Source organism: Montipora foliosa, chromosome 3 (assembly GCF_036669935.1).
Source record: "Montipora foliosa isolate CH-2021 chromosome 3, ASM3666993v2, whole genome shotgun sequence".
NCBI lineage: Eukaryota > Metazoa > Cnidaria > Anthozoa > Scleractinia > Acroporidae > Montipora > Montipora foliosa.
Window position 1 is genome coordinate 48,937,529 of NC_090871.1, and position 25,000 is coordinate 48,962,528.

Genomic DNA, 25,000 nt, shown 5'->3' on the forward strand with positions numbered 1-25,000 from the left:
GGCAACGACAACGCCACATAGTAAGTATGTTATTGGTTATAAAAAGAGAAAAGGGTTGTATTGCACTTGCAGCACGCATCTCAGTGCATTTTATTTGCCCTGTGCTGTAATCCTCAAAACAGAAAGTTTGAATGTGAAATCAGCAAATTTTAGGTTTTGTCAATAACGCGAGTATACAACAACAAACCATTCAAGTTATATCTTTATCTGAAAATCGATCGTACCCAACCTGTTACAGGATCGTCTTTGGCCAGTATTGCACCACCTGGACAAGGTGGAATAATCGCCAAATACTTACAATAGCTCTTAAGTTATATTTTGTTGACGTTTTCGATATCCTTGTTTAAACTTTCTAATAATATGTAGTTTAAGGATGAGGTTAATAATTCAGAATTGACGGGAACACAGATGCAGGGCAGCGAGGTCGCAGCGTGGTCGAGTGGTTAGGGCGTTGGGTTTGCATGCGGCTGCTCCGGGTTCAAATCCCGTTCTAACCTCTGGTTAGGATTCGTTTCCAGTTGTCCCAGATTCAACTCTATCACGCTTTGTAAACAGCCAACTGGTTGCCTCCTGCCAGTTGGGGTTCTTAATAATGTTTCTGTTAACTTTGAATTGTTTCTTTCACCTTGTTAACAGTGGAGTGCCTGTAAACTAGCTTGATAGCTAAGTGTACTTCCACTGTAAACAAAGCATTTACATTTACATTTTTTACAAACTAGTGTAAAACGCGCACATTCTGTCAAATGTACTTTGCATGTCCAGATATTAAAACTAATTTCCAACAAAGCCAAACCTAGGGTACGATGTTACGCTATGTCGAGATTTAGATAGGATTCCGATGCAACCCTAATACTAGTCCTCTGTATTGTTCTAAAAAGGTATTTGCCATCTAGACTTAAAAAAGGACAAGAATTGCCCAATTAGTGGTGACAGTTTTATATCTTTCATTCCGTGCATTTCTGGATAAAAGAGCCAAATTGTGATTGTTATAATATGGGTTCTTTTAAATATATATATATATATATATATATATATATATATATATATATATATATATATATATATATATGTGAAATGACGTGATAAAATGATCATCAGCTAAAAGTGATCAATTGGTTTACCAGAGCTTTGAATAGATTCAAAGCTCTGGTAAACCCATTGAGCACTTTTAGCTGATGATCAATTTATCACGTCATTTCATTTTATAAGCTCCAACTTGTTGAGCACTGTAATTGTTTCATCGTCCACTACTATGGAAAAGATCAACTTGAATTACTCTACCAAGAACATTCCACTGCCACCAAGAAATGAATACATGAAACGACTAATCGAAAAAACTGAACATTTTCTGCGGCGATTACGTTGGAAAGCACACTACTTCCTATCCGGGCAATCTGAAACATCAACCAAGGAAACCTATGGATTTAAGTCAAGAAATTCACCCCCAAAGATAAATGAACTGATTCCTTTCGAAGAAGGTATGTTGAAACTAATTCATAACATTGAATTTGATGACAACGCCTCCAAATGCAATTTCCAGAGAACATTATACACCGACATCGAAACAAAAATCAAGAAACCAAATAATCTACTTATTCCTGCTGACAAGACTACAAATTATTATTCAATGAACACTGCAACCTATGAGAAGCTGATTACCGAGAATGTAACGAAAACATACAAAAAGTCATGCCCCAAAGTTATAGACCAACTAAACTCCCAATCCGCCAGAGTAGCTAAAAAACTTGGATTAGACAACCGTATCGAAAAACTTGCAGAGAAAGAAGCTTTCATAACCTTGAAAGATCACAAACCTGAATTTCACGACCATCCAACATGCCGCCTTATCAACCCCTCCCAATCCGAGATTGGTATCATTAGTAAGCGCATTTTAGACGAGATCAACACCACCATAATCCAAAAGACACAAATCAATCAGTGGAAAAATACGACCAGCGTACTGAACTGGTTCAGCGCCCTACAGCACAAAGAAAACCTCTCATTCATATGCTTTGATGTATGTGACTTCTACCCCTCTATCACGGAAAAACTGCTTGCCAAAGCACTCGACTTCGCCAATAACTACAGACCCATCAGTGCCGACGAGAGAGAAATCATTTTCCTCTCCAAGCAATCTCTACTGTTTTCCAATGACTGCCCTTGGGAGAAAAAATCCTCTGCCAGCCGATTCGACATAACAATGGGATCTTTCGATGGCGCTGAAACATGCGAACTAGTGGGTTGTTATTTATTGTCCTGCCTAACCAAAAAGTATGGCAACAGCATCGGCCTGTATAGAGACGACGGTTTGGCAGCTTTTAACTCAAACCCTCAACAGATCGAAAGAATCAAGAAGGGCTTCTGCCAAATTTTCCGTGAAAACGACTTAAAGATCACAGTCGAAGCAAACACCACCAAAGTAAATTTCTTAGACGTCACCCTTGACCTCCAATCTGGAAAGCATTATCCCTACACAAAAGAAGGAAACATCCCACTCTACGTTCACAAGAAATCCAATCACCCCCCATCCATCCTAAAGAACATACCGGAATCCATAAACAAGCGCCTCTCAGAAATTTCCTCCGACAAAGAATCATTTGATAAAGCGAAAGAAACCTACCAAGATGCACTCAACAAGAGCGGCTACATATATAACCTAACCTACAGAAAAACAACTCCAGAAACCAAACACCGCAAGAATAGGCCTAGAAACATCACCTGGTTCAATCCTCCGTACAGCCAAAACGTCAAAACAAAGGTTGGAAAGTGTTTCCTCACCCTAATCGGCAAGCACTTCCCAAAATCACACCCTTTGCACAGAATTTTCAACCGGAACACTCTCAAAATTAGTTATAGCTGCATGAGCAATGTAAAAACAATTATCTCCAACCAAAATAAAGCCGTCATTAACAAGTCATCAAATCCACCCGCTCAAACTATCAACACTTGCAACTGCCGTGACAAAAGATCCTGCCCTCTAGACGGAAAGTGCAACGTGCGGAATACCATCTATCAAGCAGAGGTCACAACATCTCAGTCAAAGCAAACTTACATCGGTCTTTGCGACACATCATTCAAATCACGTTATAGAAACCACACATGTTCCTTTAGAAATGAACGCTACAGAAATTCCACTGAACTTAGTAAATATGTATGGGGTTTGAAAGACAAGAAAGTCGACTATCACATTAAATGGCGGATTGTTAGGCATGCGAGATCCTATTCAAATGTAACGAAGAAGTGTAATTTATGTCTGTGGGAGAAATACTATATAATTTGTAGACCAGATTTGGCGACCCTTAACAACAGAAATGAGCTTGTAACAAGTTGCAGACATGCAAAGAAATTCCTTCTCAATAGCGTAATTATTTAAGGCTTATTTTTAGCAGCTCACTGGAAACAGTTTGTATTGTTTAACCGTTGCTATGCACCCCAGCCTATAGTGAATTGCTACCGTTATTTTCAAAATCACTGTAAAACACCATGTATTCCTTCTTTTTGGCAGTTGCCTGATGATTGCTTCGTGAGAAGCATGAAACTCGGAGTAGCAAATAAATGTTTTTGACCTAGTTCAAGTCTACGTATCTATATATATATATATATATATATATATATATATATATATATATATATATATATATATACGACTTCTTAACTCTTACGGTAGTGTATCTCTGAAAAACAAATGAAAATAATGTTAACAACTCTAATTGTTGCCTTTGGCAAATAATAATAATAATAATAATCTTTATTTCACTGATTAAAAATACATATCAAGTGTTACATAACAGGTAAAAGAACCAGATTGCTCAAAAAATTGCATTATTACATCTATCAGTCACTCATTGCTAAATTATAATTAAAATTAAGTATTAATAAAATAATTTTTAAAATGCTCAGTATTGCAATATACAAGTGTAGTTTTGACTCGTCTAGACCTAAAAGTAGCCGGATTTATACTGAGATGTAATTGAAATAAAGGATGATGTTTGTCCTTGTTTAGTTTGTTGAAAATATGCTTATTAGACTTCTCTAACCCATTTAAAAAAGGGTAACAAGGGAAGAGGTATAATGTATAGAGGTGATTTCGGGTAGAAATGCTCCATATACTAACGCCCCATACACAAGCTAAGGCATCACCTGGGCGCTGAAAAGTTTGTCGATCTCTAGCTGGTCATAAGCTTCCTAAATAAATCCCTTACTGAAAGGGTTATCTTCGGGGCTCAGAAAAATACTACGCAACTCGCAAAGATTTCGCCCGTATTATATTTTTAACTACTCAGTAAGGTGTATGTATATGTATATTGAAACTCAGTATTATCCTAGCCACTCTCTCCTGGTTCAACTCCTCACGAGTTTCCACGGCTTTTCTCCATCGAAAGTTCGCAGGGTGGGATAAAACCCCTAAGAACAACGTCAACGAACGAACCAGGAGCGGATCCAAGGAAAGGAAGGGGGGGGGGGGGGAGGGGTTGGTGATTAGGGTGGCTAGGCATCCCCCAATTTGGCTCCGTTTTGTTTTTCTGAAGTCACTTGCATAGACCTCTTTCATGTTGGCGGCCAAATAAAATCTTCTTTTGTTTTATTGCTAACTAGCCTTTTTAGCCTCGCTACGACGAGCAAAAAAGAATATTTGTTTCAAAATGAGGGCTGTAGGTCTAATGAACATAAATACAAAAGAATGAAAATATAATGAAAACAAAGTCAAAATGGCAGCCTAAACTACCTGGACCTTTGTAAGAGTATATACTTCGATTCTTTCAATTCACTCTCATTTCAATCTCGTTCACGTCGTATAATATGGGCGAAATATCCTAAAAATAAACTGGTACGAACGGTTTCAGAGAAGAAATGAGGAATGAAAGAATGTCTGTTGCATCCTTATGTTGTCGTCAAAACCTCAAAGTTGGTGATTTCCCGCCGTCGTTACGCAGCTTGTTAAAATCCGTGCTGCATGAGGAGCACGATTATTTATGCTCTTTTAACCAATGAAATTATAGTCTTGTGGTGTTGTCGTAGTCGTAGCAGTCGTTGTTTCTTAGGGCGCGTTCTTTAGGTACGATTCCGGAATAGGAGTACACGGAATAGACGGTATTCCTGAACTGAATACTATTCCGTTCATTCCGTTGTTCCCGATAGCAGAATGAACGGAATGACCGGAGCACGGTTCACTCGGAATAGGCAGAATATGCGTTGATTTGGGGAAGTTTCGGCGGGAAACGATACGCTGTCGGCCGGTCGCCTGCCGGCGGCATGAAAATTGAAAATTGAATGGGATAGCGATTCAGTTTCTACCGTAGATGAGGGTGTATTGGCCTCTGCTCTGTTTTCCTTACTGGTGCTAGAACAAAAAGAGCTTCCAGTTTGAGTTATTTTAAATAAATGCCCTTGCCTGGTCAAAAGAAATGAGGTCGGCATTAATTGGTTTGTTGAAAAACGGCGAACCTTTTTAAAATTAAGTCCGGCAACATCAAGAGTTTGGAAGAGCTTGCACTATACAAGCTCTCCGTTATCTTCCCCCTCGAGGTTTTTCGCAAATGAAGCAAACCAAAAATCGAGGAACCGCCAAAAGGCTGGTACTCATGGCCATATTTCAACATTTCGTGTTCCACACTAGACTTTCGAAAAGTCCTTCGTCATTCACTTCGCATACGAAAAATCACTTCTGGGATTATCGTGAGGTCGACTTGTGGCAAGTCTAGTTCCACACTTGAGGGAACTTTTTTTCAGTCGCCATGCCAACGCAACTGGCGCATGCGCAGCGCAGATACATTAATTCTCAGGATATTCGGTTTTCATAATTTGCGTTCTTTTGTGAATTTATGTTTTGTGTATCCTGTAATTCCTAATCCGGAATGAGAATAGCCAGGATACTCAAAAAACAATACACCATTAAACTGCCCAATTAAACTTTCTGATTCTCTATATATAGTTTAAAGGTGAGGTAAATGAGCTTCCTGTTATCCAGCATTTCTGCGAATATCTGACATTTGTTGCGGGACACTACTAACAAACTGAGTTTCACTGCACCTGTTGTTATGGTTTCTTGATTACTATATTGCCATATGTATTTATTGTGCGGCAAAATAATCCATTGTTTATTTCCTTCCTGTCGAACAGCTATCTGTCATTAGGAATAACACATATCATTAGTATTACAGTAGTGATTGTACCAGGTGTTTGATGTTTTTCTGAAATGAGTTCATAACGCCGACATGGCTTCGAGTTTTTCGTTTCAGAAAAGATTCAAGCACCCGTGAAATAGCCTGAATTCTGGCTTTTCTATGTTTTTCATAGGCCTTGGTTTCTCAAAAACCCTTGAAATCGATGAAGATAGACCAAACCACAAGGAAGTCCATGTCTCACTCTTCGTGCGAATAAAAAAGTGAGATCGGGCCGACGGTTAAAGTCCTTTACAACTTCCATGTTTTTAAACTGAAACAAACTTTTTGTAGCAAATAAGTGTAAGTAATTCCAGTCGGATAGTGTGAAGCAGTTGCTAATATACTGTCGGCACCATTCATTGCTACTGAGTCTAATTAGTCAATTAATAAACCCTTTGGGCAACTCAGGCATTATTATATTTTCTTCCGTTACAAACATGTAACCAAGCTCACCTCCTTAATAAATACACGGCGATCGTAATGCTTCCCTCGAAAAAGGACGGCGTGACTCAAATTGGTCAATGGACGGTCCCAGAAATAATATAATTGTGAACTGAAATGAAGAAACGCACTATTTCTGAGCTGTGATAAGGTGTCCTTACTTCTGTCAACTGAAGGGGGTCAACGTATTTTCTGGCCCAGAGAATACAGTGCCACGAGTTTCGCTCGTCTCCCTAACCAGAGTATAAAATGCTGAACTCTATCAAGTATAAATAAATAAATAAATAAATAAAAATAAATAAATAAATAAATAAATAAAAATAAATAAACAAACAAACAAATCAAATTAAATAAATTAACAATTAATTAATGATTTATGGACACGAGGGTGTTTTGAAAGTTCTTTAGCCAAGCCATGGGCGTGTTTAATTTGAAAGCTTTCAAAACATCACAAGTGATATTCTATACTCAACAAAATTACTTTATCAGTGTGTTTCCGTAGCAACTTCCCCATTGCACTCCATCCTAGCATTCTTCATTGACCAATCAGAAATGTGACATTCTGGTGAGTATATCATATACTCAACAGAGAGTAGCATTCCTTCGGAATCCTCTTACTTTCTGGTGTAAACGAAACTCACTGATGGAAGTACAAACCTGTCACTCGCTGGTATATTTGTACTGGTTACAAGCGAGTAATTATTTGTTTTTCCATCTTTTCCAAGCAGCTGAATCTTGGTGTCGTTTCTTATTCGAGGGGAACCTTTTCTGGTTATTATTTGGACAATGTATCCTGCGTATGTCAAAGAGGTAAAAGTGTGATCAACACATTTATATAGAATTGAACGGACGCTTAAATACCCCTTACTGAGGGCGCTTTCCTTTCGCCAGAACTGGCCGGCCAGACCCATCACTTTCCAAAGAAAATGCAATCATTTGAAGGAACACTTGCATGATATTCCCTCGCATTCTTCAGGAGGAGTATATATGATCGTCGAAGTGTGTTAATTTGAATGTGTTATGGAGTTATTCTTTCCAAATGCCCGGTCTGGCCGGTCAGTTCTGTTAAATGGAAAGCGCCCTGAGTTCGAGGTTCGTACTTTAAGTTATGGACATAGTTTTTTCGCGCGAGTCATAAGTCATCGGGAAAACCCCGAGGATCCGAGATTTACAGTACGGACCTAGAAAACGAGTTTAGCTAGGTATTTGGTACATCTCTGAAGTAATAAGGCGCACGGGAAAGGAAACTAATTTTAGCGGAGCGTTCAAGCGGAGACGCAGTATCCTTAAGGGTATTTCCATACATCACTTGGGGACAACATATGTACTTTGACTGTTTCTTGGCTTAGGTCCCGTAAGAAGCTCATTAAGGGGATCCTCTATCTCCCATACTTGGCCCAGGGCTGAAACCTTTCCCTTGTAGATTTATTGATAGAATGCCTGCCGGCCTTGGGAGATTAAGCACGCCCACTGTTGTAAAAGACAGGCAAAACAAAGCTATCTCGGCGTCAAGGAAAATGTGATAATTTTCGCGGGAAAAACCTGTTCCTAAAAATAAATTTACTCAGGAAGGGGTTGTTGACCCAAGGAATTAGTGGAGAAAGACACTCGCTTTGATGGGCTCCTTGTCCTTACCTGTTGGTTCTCATAATACCTTCCAAACGCTCTCGTTAAATTTAGTAGCTTATTCGTGAGGAGAAGGTTGATTAAACACTGGTTGTGAATTTGATTTTACTTTGATTCACGAGCTCGAGTTTTTAATTCCTCGTGTGAAGCGTCATATACGTACTGTAACCCTTAAACACGAAGACACCCTATAAAACGGGTAGCTTCAAGCTCTGTTTTCCTTCCAATTCATGTAAATAAGCACGATAGATTATCCAAAAATTGGCTGTCAACAAATGGCATCAAAGAGACAGAAGATACTTCCAGTGCGAGAAAAAGTGACGGAGGATAAATAATAGAAACGAATGACTGATAACTTTTCATAAGATCTTGCAGACACATTTCCACTAGGTTTTTTATTGCACAAATTAGTTCATAGCTAGCTCTGAACGCGACCTCGGTTGTTAGACAAATTATCCACGTGTGCCTTAGGGCTTAGGCACCACTCCTTTTATGGTGCGTCCTCGTGTTTAAGGCCGTGGTTCGACGAAGGCACTGCACCGCACCGTATTATTCTAATATTAATTAGTATGCAGACCTGTTTTGTTTGGATCTGGTCGGTCTTTTTCCTTTCCTGGGGGTTTATTAACGTGGCTATTGTCATCTAGTGGATCTGAAGTTGTTCCATAGAGAATAAGAGTCCAGTTGTAGAGATGAAGATGACCTAAAATGGTTAAAGATATTAATTTGGTAAAAAGTGATCATACGATCAATATTCTAATTATATTTGAAGAAGCGTTGTTATAATCAGTTCACATCTTTATGCAGAAGGTCTGTTAGCTCCCGTCTGGCCTTGTAGCTTAGTCGGTAGAGCGGCAGTGATCTAGCCTGAAGGTCGTGGGTTCAATTCCTACCCTGGTCAGAGTCTTTCTCTGGCCTTGTGTGGGCTCATTTCCATAAGTAGGGCTAATGCTCACATGGTTCATATGGGGTTGAGAACTAGCACTTCACATTACACTCTAATCAGTTAATGTTAGCTGAATCTAGTTTGATGGTTCAGCTTTTAGGAGGCTCTTGAAATGTAAACCCTATCAGAAAGAAATTAATTAGTAGGCCATTCAATCTGGTTTTAGCCTTTTTATTGCACTGAACTCGCCAATTATATATAGAATACAATACGGTGGAACATACAGTGTATAATTACAGCTTTTCTGTATTATGCGAAGCTCTATTCTAAATCTCCCCATCGTGTGCATGCGCATAAAGCTTATTCTTGCTGAAATTTGGAGAGCGGTGATATTTTCAGTTTATTTCAATTAAATGCTGTTTGAGCCACGACTAAGGCAAATCTCTTTCTCTGCATCAATTTTGAGGTTGAAAACTGAGGAGAAGGTGAATGTTTAAAAAACAAACACTGCTGAATGATCAATTCGGATGACAAGAAAAATTGTCAAGTTCATTCAAGACTACCCCGTTCAGAAGAAACAGATTTGACCAACAGTCCTCCTGTAGAGTTGGATACCTGCTGCTACAATTCAAAATGCTCAATGAGAGCAGTATGGGCCTGACTCCGTGACAAGTTTCATTGACTGAGCTTAAGCCGAGCTTTTTGCATATCAAGAGGTTTATCAGGAGTTTTTCCCGTGAAATTTCCTCCTCAGATTGTGATGTTGCCTTAATTTGTATTTTATGTAATCAAACGAGTCAATGTACATGTATTTATTCCATCTGAAAAAGACATCATACTCTCTGCGTGGTACATTACTTCCGATGGTCGGCTTCAGCACAGCACTACCAGCGTTAGCTTCCACTGCTTTGCGCAAAAATTTCAGTTTCTAGATCACGTTTAAACACTAACACGACTGGAGAACCACAGAGCCCTTCAAAGGTATACCTTCCTCTATTTTTTTAAACGCTAAAACCACTGTGGAGCCGCGGAACCTCGGAGCCACAAAAACATACACCTTCCTTGTTTTTGTAAACGCTAAAACGACTTTGGAGCTGCGGAGTAAGGACCTTTACCGAAGCGGTCATTTCTTGCTCCTTGTGAGGGCTGTTGTATATGACCTACTCAAGATTCCAAGCAAAAAACTGGTAAATAATTGACTTATTATAATCACAACTGGACGCTTCATAAAACGTAAACTGGATTGCCTGTGGAACGTGTTACACAAAAACAGAAGGCACTGAATTGGGTGGTATTGAACTGCAGCATTCCAGTCAATAAGGGGTCATTAAGACTTTTTGAGGGGTCACCCACATGTCGCGCCAGCAGAGACCCTTTGGCTCACACGTTCACACGTTTAATTGTTTTGAAATGTCCTGTCCCATTTTGAGGTCTTTTAGTTTTTTAAGCTTTGGTAATGAATTTAGTTTAAAGATAACAAAACAAGGTGTTGAGTAAAATTCACTTGTTTCTTCTTTAAATAAATAGTCTGCAAAAAATTAACTGCAAATTGCTCTGACGGACGTCTTCCAGCATGTCTTGCAGTTGCACTAAGCAAACGTTTATTGCACACACTAAGAAAGGACAAAAGGTGTTGTTTCCGCTTCATAATTCCTCTTCTTGTTACTCTAATCTGATGCCACCAGAAAAAAGACAAGCCAAAAGACAGATGAATAGAAAAAATAACATAGTTTTAATATATAACTCTGAATCGAGTTTTCATCGAACGATTAATGAAAATCGTTCTTAAAAACACGAAAATTTCTGCAGTCTCTGACTTTTATGAATAAACCGAAAGGTCATGATATTTTGCAGTCTCTGACTCTTATGATGTTTGTCAAAGGGAAGAAATTGATCACGTGCTAGGCAACCATAAAGATGCATGTGATCACCTTGTGTCAAATGAATAAACTACAGGGAAACACAGGCAGCCCAAGCTCGGTGTACGATTTATAGAATTTGTATGGGAAAATATATTTTGAGCTTATAAATGCTTAGCCTGCGCTCGCAGACGTATTTCCGGTTGTCGCTTCTCTCCGCAAATACTAAAGTAAGCTGTAAATGTAGAAATAAACTTCACTTACCTCTACGCACAGTTGTCCTTGTCTTTTCTGTGCAATCGGAGGGCAAACTGCGTCCGTTTTAGACGGCTTACGAATTTTTGCGATGTCGTTAGTTGTCACTTCCTCTCATAACAACTAACGACATTAACATCGCATCACTTCACCTCTATACATCAATATACTGGATAAACTAATACAATGCTTGTACCATGTCACAATCTATAATAAACTAAATTTACTGTCAAATTTGTTTGTGTGTCGTTTATTCATCTGTTAGATTTGAACCTATAATAATTATGTTATTTAAAAAAAAGCTTTCACGTATCCATGGTCCCTTTATATTTAACACATTCAAAGGGTTGAAATATTTTAACCTTCAGTTTTTCTTGTGCCAACTAGTTAGTTACTGTCCTAACTTCAAACTTTCAATTTCGTAATTTCCCCTCATAACTACTTTTAACGACATCGCACAAACTCGTAAGCCAGAAACCCGTTTAAAACGGACACACTTTGCCCTCCGATTGCACAGAAAAGATGAGGACAACTGTACGTAGAGGTAAGTGAAGTTTATTTCTACATTTACAGCTTACTTTAGCATTTATAAGCTCAATGTATATTTTACCACACAAAGTCTATAAATCGTACACCGAGCTTGGGCTGACTGTGCCGGAAAGAATGTTAATCGTTCGTCGTTTTCAGAGTAAAACAACGTACTTTTAGCCAAGAAACGTCCGTCTTTGTTTCTTAATTTTGTTGTAATATTTAACTGAATATTTACATTTCATCTGTCGGGTCAGGAAGCCTTCTCTGTCGGGTTCCCGAGAAACGTATCTATTTTGACTTCAGGGTGAGCTATTTACACAATCGCGAGGTTGGGCGGCCATTTAATTGAAAATCTAAACATCTATGAGATACAAAACAAAAAATTTGCGAATTATCGCAAATCACAGTGCTGACAAGCACAAAAGTAGAAGAAATGGTTAAATAATTATGAAGGTTGTTACTATCTTAATATTTTTGGGTTAGAGTAAAGGGATACATTGTCACGCAAATGACTTTCATGTAAACAATCTTCGCACTAGCAAGTCGTAGCAATAAATTGGATTAACCAGGTAGTTAAAGAAACATTGTTGGCTTCCCAAATAAACTTCATTTACACTACAATGACAAAATCATATGTCAGAGAGAAAAAATTCCTGTCTCCTCGCGTATCACATTTCAACGTACGTATGCAAATTTGTTAACTCATTTTCACGTCGCCCGATTCCCGCGAAATTTTTCTTCTTTCAAATATTAACAAAAATATTATTTCTCGTCAAGCGTTGCATCTTTTTTGTTCAAATAACCGCTAAAAATAAAGATTTTTAAACGATCTATCCGTAATAATTTTTTCATAATTTAATGTTCTCTGTCAAAATTTGCACAACAATCAAAACAAAAATAGCAACGCACGCAACAAATTTAGCCGCATTTACCTCTTCGTCGAATTCTCATGCTTAACACAGGAATTTTTAGTTCTACGCAAAAAGTAGGTTCTGGAGGTAATTTTGAGAGTGGAAATCAAGGTTACGGCAGAGAGCAAATACAGACTCACGAGGCGCAAATGGTATATTTAATTAAGTTAACACGCCGGCCAGAAAGACGCTAACCACATTTTGACACGAAAATGCTTTACTATTGCAATAAAAACTATCCAGTTAAGCTGGCATATCATAAACCATGATGAATTCATAGAGGCCACCTTTTCCAGCGAAATTTTTTTTGAAACAAACAACATATTTGCTATTAGAAGCAAAAACCCCTTCCTATTTCATTACGTGCGTGAAGAGACGAAACTCAAATCGTGTCAAATATACGCAATATTGCAACGAAATAAATTTCAGGATCAAACCGTTTCCTTGAAGAACCTTTTCCTTGAATAATGAAGCACAAAATAGACGACAAGCTTTCTTTCAAATAATTCTTGGCTGTCACATACGCAATTACTTTTTTACCTGAAGACAGTGCAGAGTTGATCACAGATCCACTTAAGGTGTTCGATTCGTTCTCTGTTTTTGTTGAACCCATAAGTTACCAGAGCATTTTCCATTTAGTTCAGTGTTCTACATGGCAGTACACGTGGTAAAAGATTAGAAACACATCTCACTTTGATTTGGATTGTTGTCGAAGTCCATTACTCGTCGCTTTTAAGGTTCCAGATATTTAATTTTTACCGCTTGTGTTTTTTGTCCAATTGACTTTCCATTATTGAGCTCCATATGGGTAAATTTTGTTTAAAGATCCACTAAGACGCTATCCGCATTACAAGACTTTCGACGCCATTGCAGGTTAAGTTAAATACTCTACTGTGTCCACCAGAGAAATCTACGCATTTCCACTACCCTCTCGATCCTAAGAAAATACGCGCAGAAGGCTCCATGCACAAGACACCACTTAGCAGGGAAGTGACAGACAAGACTTTCACCGACACGAAAAATAAATAAATAAAAAGAAAACGAGAAGAAAAAAAGAAAAAAAAAAGAAAATCGACCAAATATTACCAATTTTCCAACTGGGATTAACTAGTCGCTCTATGAGCGTAAGCTGGGTTGTCTGAGGTACGCATTACACAAAAACAGATGGCACTGAGTTGGGTGATATCGAACTGCAGCGTCCCAGTCAATTTTTTCAAGTGGGGGGTCATATAGACCATTTGAGGGGTCACCCAGATGTCGTGCTAGCAGTGGCCCTTTGGCTCATACGTTCACACATTGAAATATTTTGTAATGTCATGTCCTGTTTTGAGATACTTTACTTTTTTAAGCTTTGGTAATAAATTCAGTTCAAAGATAACAAAACTAGCTTGCAAGAAGGCTCTTTTGTAGAAAATGGCTTGCGCTCTAAATATAGGGGCTTGGTTACTAGTTCTTTTCGAAACTAGTTGAGGTGGAAGCCCAAAGTGCTTGCTAGAAATACTAGTTTTCAATCTACCTTTTGATGCGAAAAAAACCTTTCATGCATTGATATCGCATCGCTAGTTTTTTACATTTCATTGCGTGGCATCTTGTGGCTATTCACTCTTCGTTGGTGGACCCTGCGGCCCGAGAAAAGACCCCGCGAATAAGGAATGTCTTGCAATCGGCGAGTGTAGCAAAGATGTCTATCACCTCGTGTATTGTAAAATCAGCGACGACATGCAGTGGACAGTGAATCAAAGCTATTACTTACTCGAGCAGGTAGTTGGTTTCCTTTTAGACATTACAAATCCTCGAAAACGATTTTTTTCTTCGGACATTTTTTAAAAAAATAATCGGCATTTTTATTTCAGGCATTGAGACAGAAAGAAAATAATATTGTGCCCACGACATCGATATTTGTTTGGGACTAGGTGGAGGTTCAATAAGTGGCGATGTTCGATCCCCACTTCTGCAAGGATCGATGCCCACAGGGGAAAATTCAGTCTCAGCCCCAAAGGCTCAATATGGATTGAAAAAGGCCCATTCAGTCTATGTTATGAGCGCCACGAATCTACTTGTACTGGTAGGCTCGCGTAAGTACCGTGGACAATCAAGAAGACTGGTTTGGCCAGCCGAAATATAGTACACCACTAAAATCAAATCTACGTTGTATCGGCTCTTGCTTAAAATATTAGGTATTAAACGTTGTTGTTATATTCTGGGTAGATTTATATAAATGATTTTCGATCATGTTAAATTATCCGCAATTAGTTTACGAGGTTACTCTAGTGTCCGTAGTTTCGCTAGCTCTCATGTGCATGCAGGAGAGGCTCGGGGGTGTCGCATGGACGGAGAAAGTTGGCACAGAACACTGCTGCTCAAACGTACTTTCCTAACAAAATATCGTTGCCGCCGTAAAAGATGATTTTTGGAGTCCGTTCACAACTGTTTAATTATTTAGTGCTCTGAACACGCGAGTGAACGAGCACGAAGCGCGAAAAAACATGTTCTCATTCCTCCGGCCAACCTGTCACCCCTAAACCCTTGTGCGCGCTAGCAAAAACCCATCTTACGCGAGAAAAAACGTCTGTGAAAAGGCTTAGTCTTGTTGAGAAAAAAAAGTTAATTGTTATGTAGGGTCGCTGCGGTTTCGTTAAAACAGTTTTGATGTTGTAAAACCTCACTAGCTACCCCTCCGTAAACATTGACATGTTGTGAATAAGAAATTATCGGTCCTTTATTATGTTCTTCCGGTTTCCTAATTTTCGTGAATTTTTTTTCGGATAAAAACCATTTTGGAAACGAACAAGCGAGCGACCGCGAAAATCGCCCCGTGGCGTGCAAACGTGACGCGCGTGTCGAGCTGGCTCACAACACTAGCGGCTCGACGTGCGAGTCACGTTTCAACGCCGCAGGCGATTTTTGCGGTTGCTCGCTTGTCGTTTTCCTCGGTCCTCGAGTATACCTGAGCGGAAAGAGAGACTGCTCGTAGACTAAGGTGTTAACATTTGACGGATTCTGATCACCAAACAAGGAAAGTTTTTTTTTTTCCAAAATGGCTTTTATCCATAAAATAATTTATGAACATTAGGAAACCGCAAGAAAATAATAAAGGACCGATAATTTCTTATTCACAACGTGCAACTACGGAAAAGTGGTTGGGAAGGTTTTACAACGCGAAACTATTTTAACGAAACCCCAGCGAGCCTACTTGATAATTAACATTTTTTCTCAAAAAGACTTAGTCTTTTCACAAACGTTTTTTCCCGCGTAAGATCGAATAATTTATCATGAACGAAAATCATTTATATAAATTTACCCAGAATATAACAACAATGTTTAATACTTAATATTTTAAGCAAGAGCCGATACAACGTAGATTTGATTTTAGTGGTGTACTATATTTCGGCTGGCCAAACCAGTCTTCTTGATTGTCCACGGTTGCTTACTTCAAAACTCTACAATTTAATACTTACGCGAGCCTACCAGTACAAGTAGGTTCGTGGCGCTCATAACATAGGCTGAATGGGCCTTTTTCAATCCATATTGAGCCTTTGGGGCTGAAACTGAATTTTTCTCCTGTGGGCATCGATCCTCGCAGAAGTGGGCATCGAACATCGCCACTTCAGTATTGAACCTCCACCTAGTCCCAAACAAATCTCGATGTCGTGGGCACAATGTTATTTTCTTTCTGTCTCAAAGATGCCTGAAATAAAAATGCCGATTATTTTTTCCAAAAAATGTCCGAAGAAAAAAAATCGTTCTCGAGGATTTGTAATGTCTAAAAGGAAACCAACTACCTGCTCGAGTAAGTAATAGCTTTGATTCACTGTCCACTGCATGTCGTCGCTGATTTTGCAATACACGAGGTGATTGTAGACATCTTTGCTACACTCGCCGATTGCAAGACATTCCTTATTCGCGGGGTCTTTTCTCGGGCCGCAGGGTCCACCAACGAAGAGTGAATAGCCACAAGATGCCATGCAATGAAATGTAAACAACTAGCGATGCGATATCAATGCATGAAAGGTTTTTCTCGCATCAAAAGGTAGATTGAGAACTAGTATTTCTAGCAAGCACTTTGGGCTTACACCTCAAAACGCTAACACCTAAGAAGAGGATTTCATCTATTGACCTTTGGCCAGGTCATGCGTCACGCAATCTTGTTCTTACATCATATTCTTCTGTGAACGGCAGGTACAAAACACAGGTCACAGGTCACAGGTCACAGGTCACAGGTCACAGGTCACAGGCCATTGTTTTACTAATACAGAATGTATCCTAAACATTCATAAAAGCTAACCTTAGGCCTAATTAGGCCTAAACAAACGTTTTTAGGCCCAAGGTTAGCTCTTATGAATGTTAAGGATACTTTCTGTATTGGTAAAACAATGACCTGTGACCTGTGCCCTGTGCTCTGTGACCTGTGTTTTGTACCTGCCGTTCTGTGAACTTGTTTTCGGCCATGTACCGACAAATTTCGAGCAAACAAGGGTATCACATGTCCAGCAAGCTACATACATTACAGTACCAAACACAACGATTTAAGGGAGAATCATTTTGATCAGACAGATAATGGATAATTTTTAGAAACATGGTAAGGTTCATGTTATTCGAGTCCGGACGGAAAACAAGGGCGGTGTGTGTTGATCGAAGTTCAAAAGCATCAACACCGTATAAACTTGTTCTGCAAGCCCCTTAAGTAATTTTGCGAAGGTTTTCTCCAATATTGCTCTCCGTGAAAACGGTTACAATTTGCTTTGCGTAGCCAGCCGGCGGTTTGTGTCATAAATTCAGTCGGATATTCTTGTCAAACTACTCTTCACAATTTTGATCTCTCGACGGGGTAATTTTTCAGTGCCGCCAGGAAGATTTTAGCACAAGGGTTGTTCTTCAAAGCTGTTGTTATTTCGTGTCCAAACTCGACGTACCAATTGAGTTTCTGTAGTGTGAAAGCTGGGTGAAATTTGCGATTTTTTGAAATGCCTGAAACTGGTTTACTTCTAACGGCCAAAACGTTGTCATTTCAACAGCTTATCCAAATTTTGTTACTGTGTTATAAAGAGCTGAAGTGTGTTTATACTGTATTTGTGTTTCATAAACAGACGACGCCGCGCCTCACTGTACGAGCGAGTTAAAAATGCGTCATTTTCCGCCAATTTCACCATAAATTCGAAGGAGGCCAACATGCGTGTTTTCAAACTTTCCCCAATTTCGCAAAATATAAAAAGCTGTTGAATCTTTTAATGCTATTTTTGAAAATACTTCACTATAGAGGTTACTTGGGCAAAATATGAAGGAATTCGAAATTTCACGACTGACGCCCAGTTCTCCATAATTTCGGACATCGGCTTAAATTACAAAATGTTCCACTGTAAGATCGTCAAAAAATCTCTATTTTTGGACTTTCATTTGGACAAAAAGATGCAAAACTTAGCGAGAAATAATATTTCAAGTGAATAAGTTTTCAAAGAAATTGGCGGGAAGTCTCTGTCTTTAAAGAGAAAGTAAAGAAATATTGTTGGCTTCTCAAATTAACAACAACTTCATTTTACATTAGAGTGACAAAACACAGGGGCGGATTTAGGGGGGGGCCGAGGCGGCCGCGGCCCCCCCTTTCAGTTCGTCGGAGACTTTTTTTTGTCAAAATATACAATAATAATATCATTTTTTAAGCAGTCTGTTAGAGCTTTCGATTTTTTTAGCTAAGGCAGGATTTTTCGCTAATAGTATGACCAAAGTTGTGCGAATAAACTTTCAACTTACAGGCGCTAATATTATCATTTCGAAATGAGGAAGAAGACTGGATGCGAAATACTTGTCTACAGTCAACCTATCTTACAGAGACTGTAACAACGTAAAAGCTTAATGCCTATATATATATAATTATATATATTTTGTGACTCTGGAGCGAAGAGTCAAAAACCATGCATCATTATAACCATAACTTATAATTTTATTCAATATGGAATCCTGATACATTACGTTCCAGATTGCACCAGAGTGCATGTAAGAGTACCCAAATTTTCAAAATTTTCTGGGGGGGGGCATGCCCCCAGACCCCCCTAGAAAGTAGCGCCTAAGGCGCTACTGAGGCGCGCTAACGGGCGCTGATTAGTATTCTTGTTCGGCCCCCACTTTCAAAAAATGCTGGATCCGCCCCTGAAACAAATCTTTTTCTTACGTTAAAGACTATGGCTACCAATTAATCATTTGCCAGGAAGAACACGGCTACAAATTCCTGTTGTCTTTATAAGGTAATTTCAACCCACGTATGCAAATTAGTTAAGGTCGAATATTGCACAACACGATGAATCCACAACGGCCGAAAAATCTAACGAAAGCCTTTTCCAGCGTAAAATTTACTGAAACAAACACCATATTTGCTCTCACAAAAATTCTTTGACTTGGCCCATTTAAGTTTCAATAAGAATAAAACGCAAACAGCGGTTACAAATATTTGCTTGAACTGTATAATTTATTATTAACTTAACGTTTCGTATATTACAGGACAACTCGGATAAATATTAATCCGTGGATTATAATAATAATAATAATAGATTATAATATGGTTATTATAATCCGGTAATAGATTATTACAATCCAGTAATAGATTATTACTATCCAGCAATAGATTATTATAATCCAATAATAGATTAAGGCACGGCAAAAATTGGAAGGATTAGATTATTATTAATAATAATCATCCGAATTAATATTATCCTCTATTAAAATCCAGATCAGAGCTACGACAGACAAACTGCAGACATTACACGCACGCTGAACAAGGGACTGACGGGACATAACACTGATTACATCAGTCACACAATCACTTGCATATGTTAGAGCTGGTAGCGATGTTGAGCCTAGAATTAAATGAAAAGGAACAAGCGCCTCTGGGCCAGCGAATCCGTCCGGTGAGCATGTTTTTTTTTTACAAGAAAGGGGACCTTAAGAAAGGGAATAACTACCAGCTGCGTAGGAATCGCGACAAACCCAAAGACACTAACTGTTTCGAGGTTCGGAGCCGGCATGACTGAATGTAATTAAGAGTTTTGTTCACAAACTACTAGCACAAGTAGCAAATTCGTCGTGGTTAGAATAGAACATTTTCTTTATTGAGAGACTTGTGCAAATTTGAGCTATGTGGGATTATATTTATCAGATTGATATTAATCCTAATCGTTTTAGGTACGGCTCAAAGCTCAGTTATGGATTATAATAATCTATTACTGGATCTAATATTAGGATTAATATTAATCTGATTAATATTAATCCCACATAAGATTAATAGTAATCCTAATTGATCAAGGCACAACTCAAACCCCAGTAATGGATTATAATAATCTATTACTGGATTATAATAATCATTAGGATTAATATTAATCCGAGTTGTCCCGATATTACAACATACATCATCACAAGTGATTATTATTCAGTTACAGATAAATTTAAATTCAAAAATACAACTGAACGGACTGGGAACTACCGAAATTGATTGACAGAAAAAAACAAGAAATATGCTAATAGTAAAGATAAAGTTTCTCACCGCCAACATTTTCATTTAATGCTGGCTTTAGATCACGAGTAAACAGAGACTCTATTATTGTATTTCTCTGGCACCTGACTATATCTGTAAATTGATCAGTCGGAAATCATCAACTAGATATTTACTCAGATCTAGCGAAAGAATTATGCTTGAGACTCCTAGTGGCAAGGACTTGGAGGAAGAGCTTTTTGTTACGCAGCCCCGAAGCTTTGGAACAATCTGCCCAGTAAAATATCTAGCCTTGACTCTCTTTCAAGTTTTAAGTGCCAGCTCAAAACACATCTTTTTAAACAAGCTTTTAATTTGTAATTCTTATACATTTTAATTCGTCAAATATTTATTGTTTACCGTGTAATTATTATTATTCTTCTTCTTATTATTATTATTATCATTATTATTATCTATACATTAATTTATTTTTAATCATAACTGCTTGTAATTTTATTTATTTTTATTTATTTTATTAAATTGTAAAGCGCATTTGATCATGTTCGGCATGAAAAATGCGCTATATAAGTTTCAATTATTATTATTATTATTATTATTATTATTATAGAGACTCTTTAATTTTACAATGCATTTCTGATTGATCAGTTGCTAATATTTAAAACTGGTCCCACTTAAATCTATGGTTGGCTGAGATAACATAATCAGCAATTGCAGATTCGTGACAATTTGTAGTTACGGGTTTAAAATGTTCTGTTTTTTCTGTCACGTTATCGGCGTTTCGTTTTCTCTATATAGAAATCATTGCAATCCCAACAGTTTGCTCTGTAAACTACTTTTGACCTGAAAGAAGGAGCTAGTTTATCTTTGTAAGGAAAAAAAGACTTGATTCTTCGGGTGTTCTGAAAAACTAATTTGAGGTTGAAAATACCATAGAATTTGTGTATACAAGACCTCAGCTCTTTTGTGAGGTGTTTGATGTGATGACCTAAGAAAGGTAGAACGATTAGAACTTCTTTTTTCCGAACTGTTTTTGCAAGATCTTGTGGATTATTTTGATGTTTCTCAATGGCATTAATCATATGATATTTAAAAGTTCCCATAGGGTAGCCAGTAACAAAACTGTAGAGGTCATCTAAGGTGTGCTGTAACAATCGGGGTGACGAACAAACTCTAATGCAGCGATAAGCCAAAGTGCGGACTAGGTTAATTTTGTATTTACACGGAGTAAAAGAGTCCCATTTGATATAAAGACCGGTGAATGTCTTCTTTCGATAGATTGATGTTGAGAAGGAGTTGTCACGGTTGCGTTTCATAAGGATATCAAGGAATGGAATTTCATCGTTTTGCTCAAACTCAATTGTGAATTTAATGTTGTTGTGTCTCCCATTCAGGTAATCTAAAAATCTCAAAGCACCATTTTTGTTCTTGAAAGGAGTAAAGGTACCCTCCACATACCGGAACCAAATAGTAGGCTGACTGATGTTCTTAAAGACCCACTCTGAGGTTAAAAATTACAAGAGTACGGGATATTTGGGAGAATATATTCCGGGATACCGAGCATCAAACTTGTCATTTTTGAAAACTATAAGATAGGTTCGTTGGTCAATATAGAAAGCGCTAATAATGAAATCGATGCTCACAAATGCGGTTATTTGTATTTTCCATCAAATATTCGCAATATCCACCAATATCAGCCTCTCCACAGAACGAAACGCTCATCTAGATGTGGCAATAAAAGCAAGGTGACACACGCTAACACCAACCCGGTGTGGCCAACACATCACGCATGCGCACAACCATTTCTCCCGGTCAATTAGCAGCCATGGACAGCTGTTTCGGCCTTTTGGGCCTCATCAGCATGGCGTAGCTAACATACCAGGCGGGTGTGTTTAGCACCCCTTTAAAGGAGAACTGAAGATAAAAATGAAATATTTTTTCCTTCGCCAAATTTGTCGTTCCTGACTTAGTTAAAGGAAATATTCGAGTATTTGAGGGGTTCCTTACATTTTGACGTTTTTATGAGGCCAGAGAGATCCGTATTGGTCACTCGATGGAAGTACGCCATTTTGGCTGTACTATAGCAGGCTTGGGCGCTATGCGTGACGTCATTGAGCTCACTTGCTTGAACGCGGGAAACTTGAAAAATGGTTCAGTGCGCTATTGTGGGCTGTTCTAGTAGAACTCTCATCGTTTCCCTCTTTAAAATGAAGTCCTTCTCGAAGAATGGATCATCCGAATTTAGAAGAAAAAACTAGCCAAATATCCAGCCCTGTCACATCTGTTCGGATCATTTCGAACCCTCCTGTTTTGAAGGTGTCTTGGCCACAGCGGTCGATGCGACAATTGCATGTAATTGATGAAATGATGAATAACTTTGCGACTCCATTTATGCCCAGTGAGTAAGTTATGTTTTCTTTAGTCGGGAGATTTCAGTGGCAAACCATGCGCCGGAGAAGTGAGCCGAAAGGTTGTTTTTGCAAGCAACTGGGACACGTTATTTCGTGATTGGCATTCGCACTTCAAGCTGGGTTTTATAAACTCGACAACGATCACAAAGATGTTTAATTGAAGTTTGAAAATTCGCAAAACTACGAACAGAGCTTATGTGTTTACATACATGTTGTTCATTAATCGCAGCACTCAGACCCGCGATGGCAGTTTATAGCACTTTTCTTTGTAAACACGGTCGAAAAGCTAGAATGCTGCGTTACACAACGAATAGTTTCTCAAATTGAATCGAAATGACAGACAAAACAAAGCAGCCAACAGAATCCCTTAGTAATCAAGTTGTTTTTATTGCCTTTTGAATACAATCAATTCACCTGAGATTTGTTCATAGCTCCTCTATATCGCGGCAGCAGATGCATTCCTTTTCTTGCTGTCCCGGCCTCCCGGTTAAAGCAAAAATCACAGCTGCACCAAGTCGTATTTCCCCATCTTGAGCCTTCCCTTTCGGTTGCTTCCTCGTCCTGCGATCCTGAACTTTCTCGCATTGGATCGAAAGAATATGGTTCAAGTTCTGCCATAAACTTACGTGTATTAACGACGAAGAAAGCGGAGTACTATGTTGAGACTTAACGATAACAGAAGATTTCAGTGAAAACCAGCTGCTTGCTTGTGCGCAATGACGTCACAACATGGCGGCTGACATTCCATTTTTGGAAGTAACCGGAAGGAAAAGCAAACAAAATGGCGGGCGTTCAAATTGAAAAAACAACCAAAGATTTTGGGCAAATTCAAGGCCTTTCAAGATGAAAAAGGATTTTTCCTGTTTGTTTAGGTAAAGGACGTTATATTTCGATAATAATAAGACACAAAAAAATTTGATCTTCTAGCCTTCAGTTCTCCTTTAAGTGGCAGCTTCACATGCCAAACATGTTAGCTATAATGGCTCCACTGTCACATTTCCATTACCAGAAGACTGTGAAGAGTTGAGTATGAAATAGATGTAAACAGCCAGACAACTTTAAATGCGACTTCAGTAAAGACAGATACATTTAAGGCGTTCGATTCCCTCAATGCTCGTTAAACCCATACAGAATTTGCCATTTGGTTTCAGTATTGTACATAACATGACAGTTAGTAGAATATTAGAAGCAAAGCTCACTTTGATATCCAACGGTGAAAGATGCAATTGTTGTCGAAGAACTACAATATTCTAATGTGTCCACCGGATAAAATCTACGCATTTCTACTACCCCATGAAATCTACCAATAATTCGTGCAGAGGACTCTACACCCAAAGATACTACGTAGCAGGGGAGTGACAGGAAAGACTTTTCCCGACACGAAAAACGAACAAACAAAACGAAGAAATTCGTTTCGTTTTCCGACTAGATTGCCACATGGCAACCCAGTAATTAACACACCACGCTTTTTGTTTTATGGGCACAATGAATAATTAATTAAACGTCGGCACTTACGATTTCCGTGTTCACCGTTGCGTAAGTGGGCCCGAAGTTTCCATTTGCCTTGGGGATCCTCTCCCCAGTGATGCAAAGTCAATATCACCCAATTCGTTAGACTCTCAGAGTGGCCTTTGAACTTGTCAAAAGGCCGATGTTGGGTGAGGTGAGACTTGGTTCCGTTTGGTGACTCCAACGTTAAAAGCAAGTCTCCTCTTGGCCACACTTTTACGTTGACCCGAACTTGAACGTGCTCTAGAAAGCGGATTCTTTCTGAAGCGCAACTGGTAGGCCACGACAAGAGACTTATTTCGTGTGTCCTGTGTTCTCTGGAAAAAAAATTTAAAAATTAACTTAAAGTGTCTATCAACTTAAAGGAAAACCATTTCCGCTCAACAATTTTCTGCTCTTGGTTAACACTAATTTTTTGGTTCACTAAACTCCTTCAAAGATATTGTTTTAGAGGCTCCTAAAAGGCAGAAAAACCGGTTGTAATTTGATCAACGACCGCGGAAGGAAGAGGATTAGGCTAGCTATCAGTGATCTTACCTCCCAGTCTTCTGAAACTCGGTTTTCCTATTAAAATCAAACGCACATCAGAAACGGACACTTCACAACGCACCTTGAAATGTTAGTTGAGGTGATCTCACATCTCTTTTGTCTAGGCACTTTTTTCCAGTCTCTAGCTAGGCGAACCATTTCGGAAACATCCATCAAACCGAATCCCAAGTAGTTACTAACTGTAAAACGTAATAGAAAACAATGACAGCTGTGAGACTTTTGATACCTTTAGTTTAAAGCCTGATTTTATGAAACGGATTTTTACTCTAATGCTTAAGAAGAAGGGAGAAAGTTCAGATTAGCTCATAAAAAGAAACGGCTCCTCCCCCTCCCTCTTCTTCTTTTCTTCTTGCTCTTCTTGTTCTTCCCCACCCCACCCCC

The 25,000-nt window shown here is 38.7% G+C and overlaps 1 protein-coding gene and 1 long non-coding RNA gene across 3 annotated transcripts in view; one reads left to right on the forward strand and one right to left on the reverse strand.

The window, feature by feature from the left end:
- The window catches only part of LOC137997568 (neuroendocrine convertase 2-like), a 105,622-nt gene that overhangs the window by 58,868 nt on the left and 21,754 nt on the right, over positions 1-25,000 (reverse strand). For both annotated transcript variants that reach the window (XM_068843646.1, XM_068843647.1), the window contains exons 10-15: positions 24,681-24,798; positions 24,077-24,387; positions 8,809-8,934; positions 7,263-7,398; positions 6,618-6,717; positions 6,031-6,124 (exon numbers count right to left, since the gene is read on the reverse strand). In XM_068843646.1, the coding sequence (XP_068699747.1) occupies positions 6,031-6,124; positions 6,618-6,717; positions 7,263-7,398; positions 8,809-8,934; positions 24,077-24,387; positions 24,681-24,798 (885 nt within the window). The remainder of the gene's footprint in view (positions 1-6,030; positions 6,125-6,617; positions 6,718-7,262; positions 7,399-8,808; positions 8,935-24,076; positions 24,388-24,680; positions 24,799-25,000) is intronic.
- The window catches only part of LOC137997574 (uncharacterized), a 339,842-nt gene that overhangs the window by 49,452 nt on the left and 265,390 nt on the right, over positions 1-25,000 (forward strand). The gene's annotated exons all lie outside the window — the stretch shown is intronic.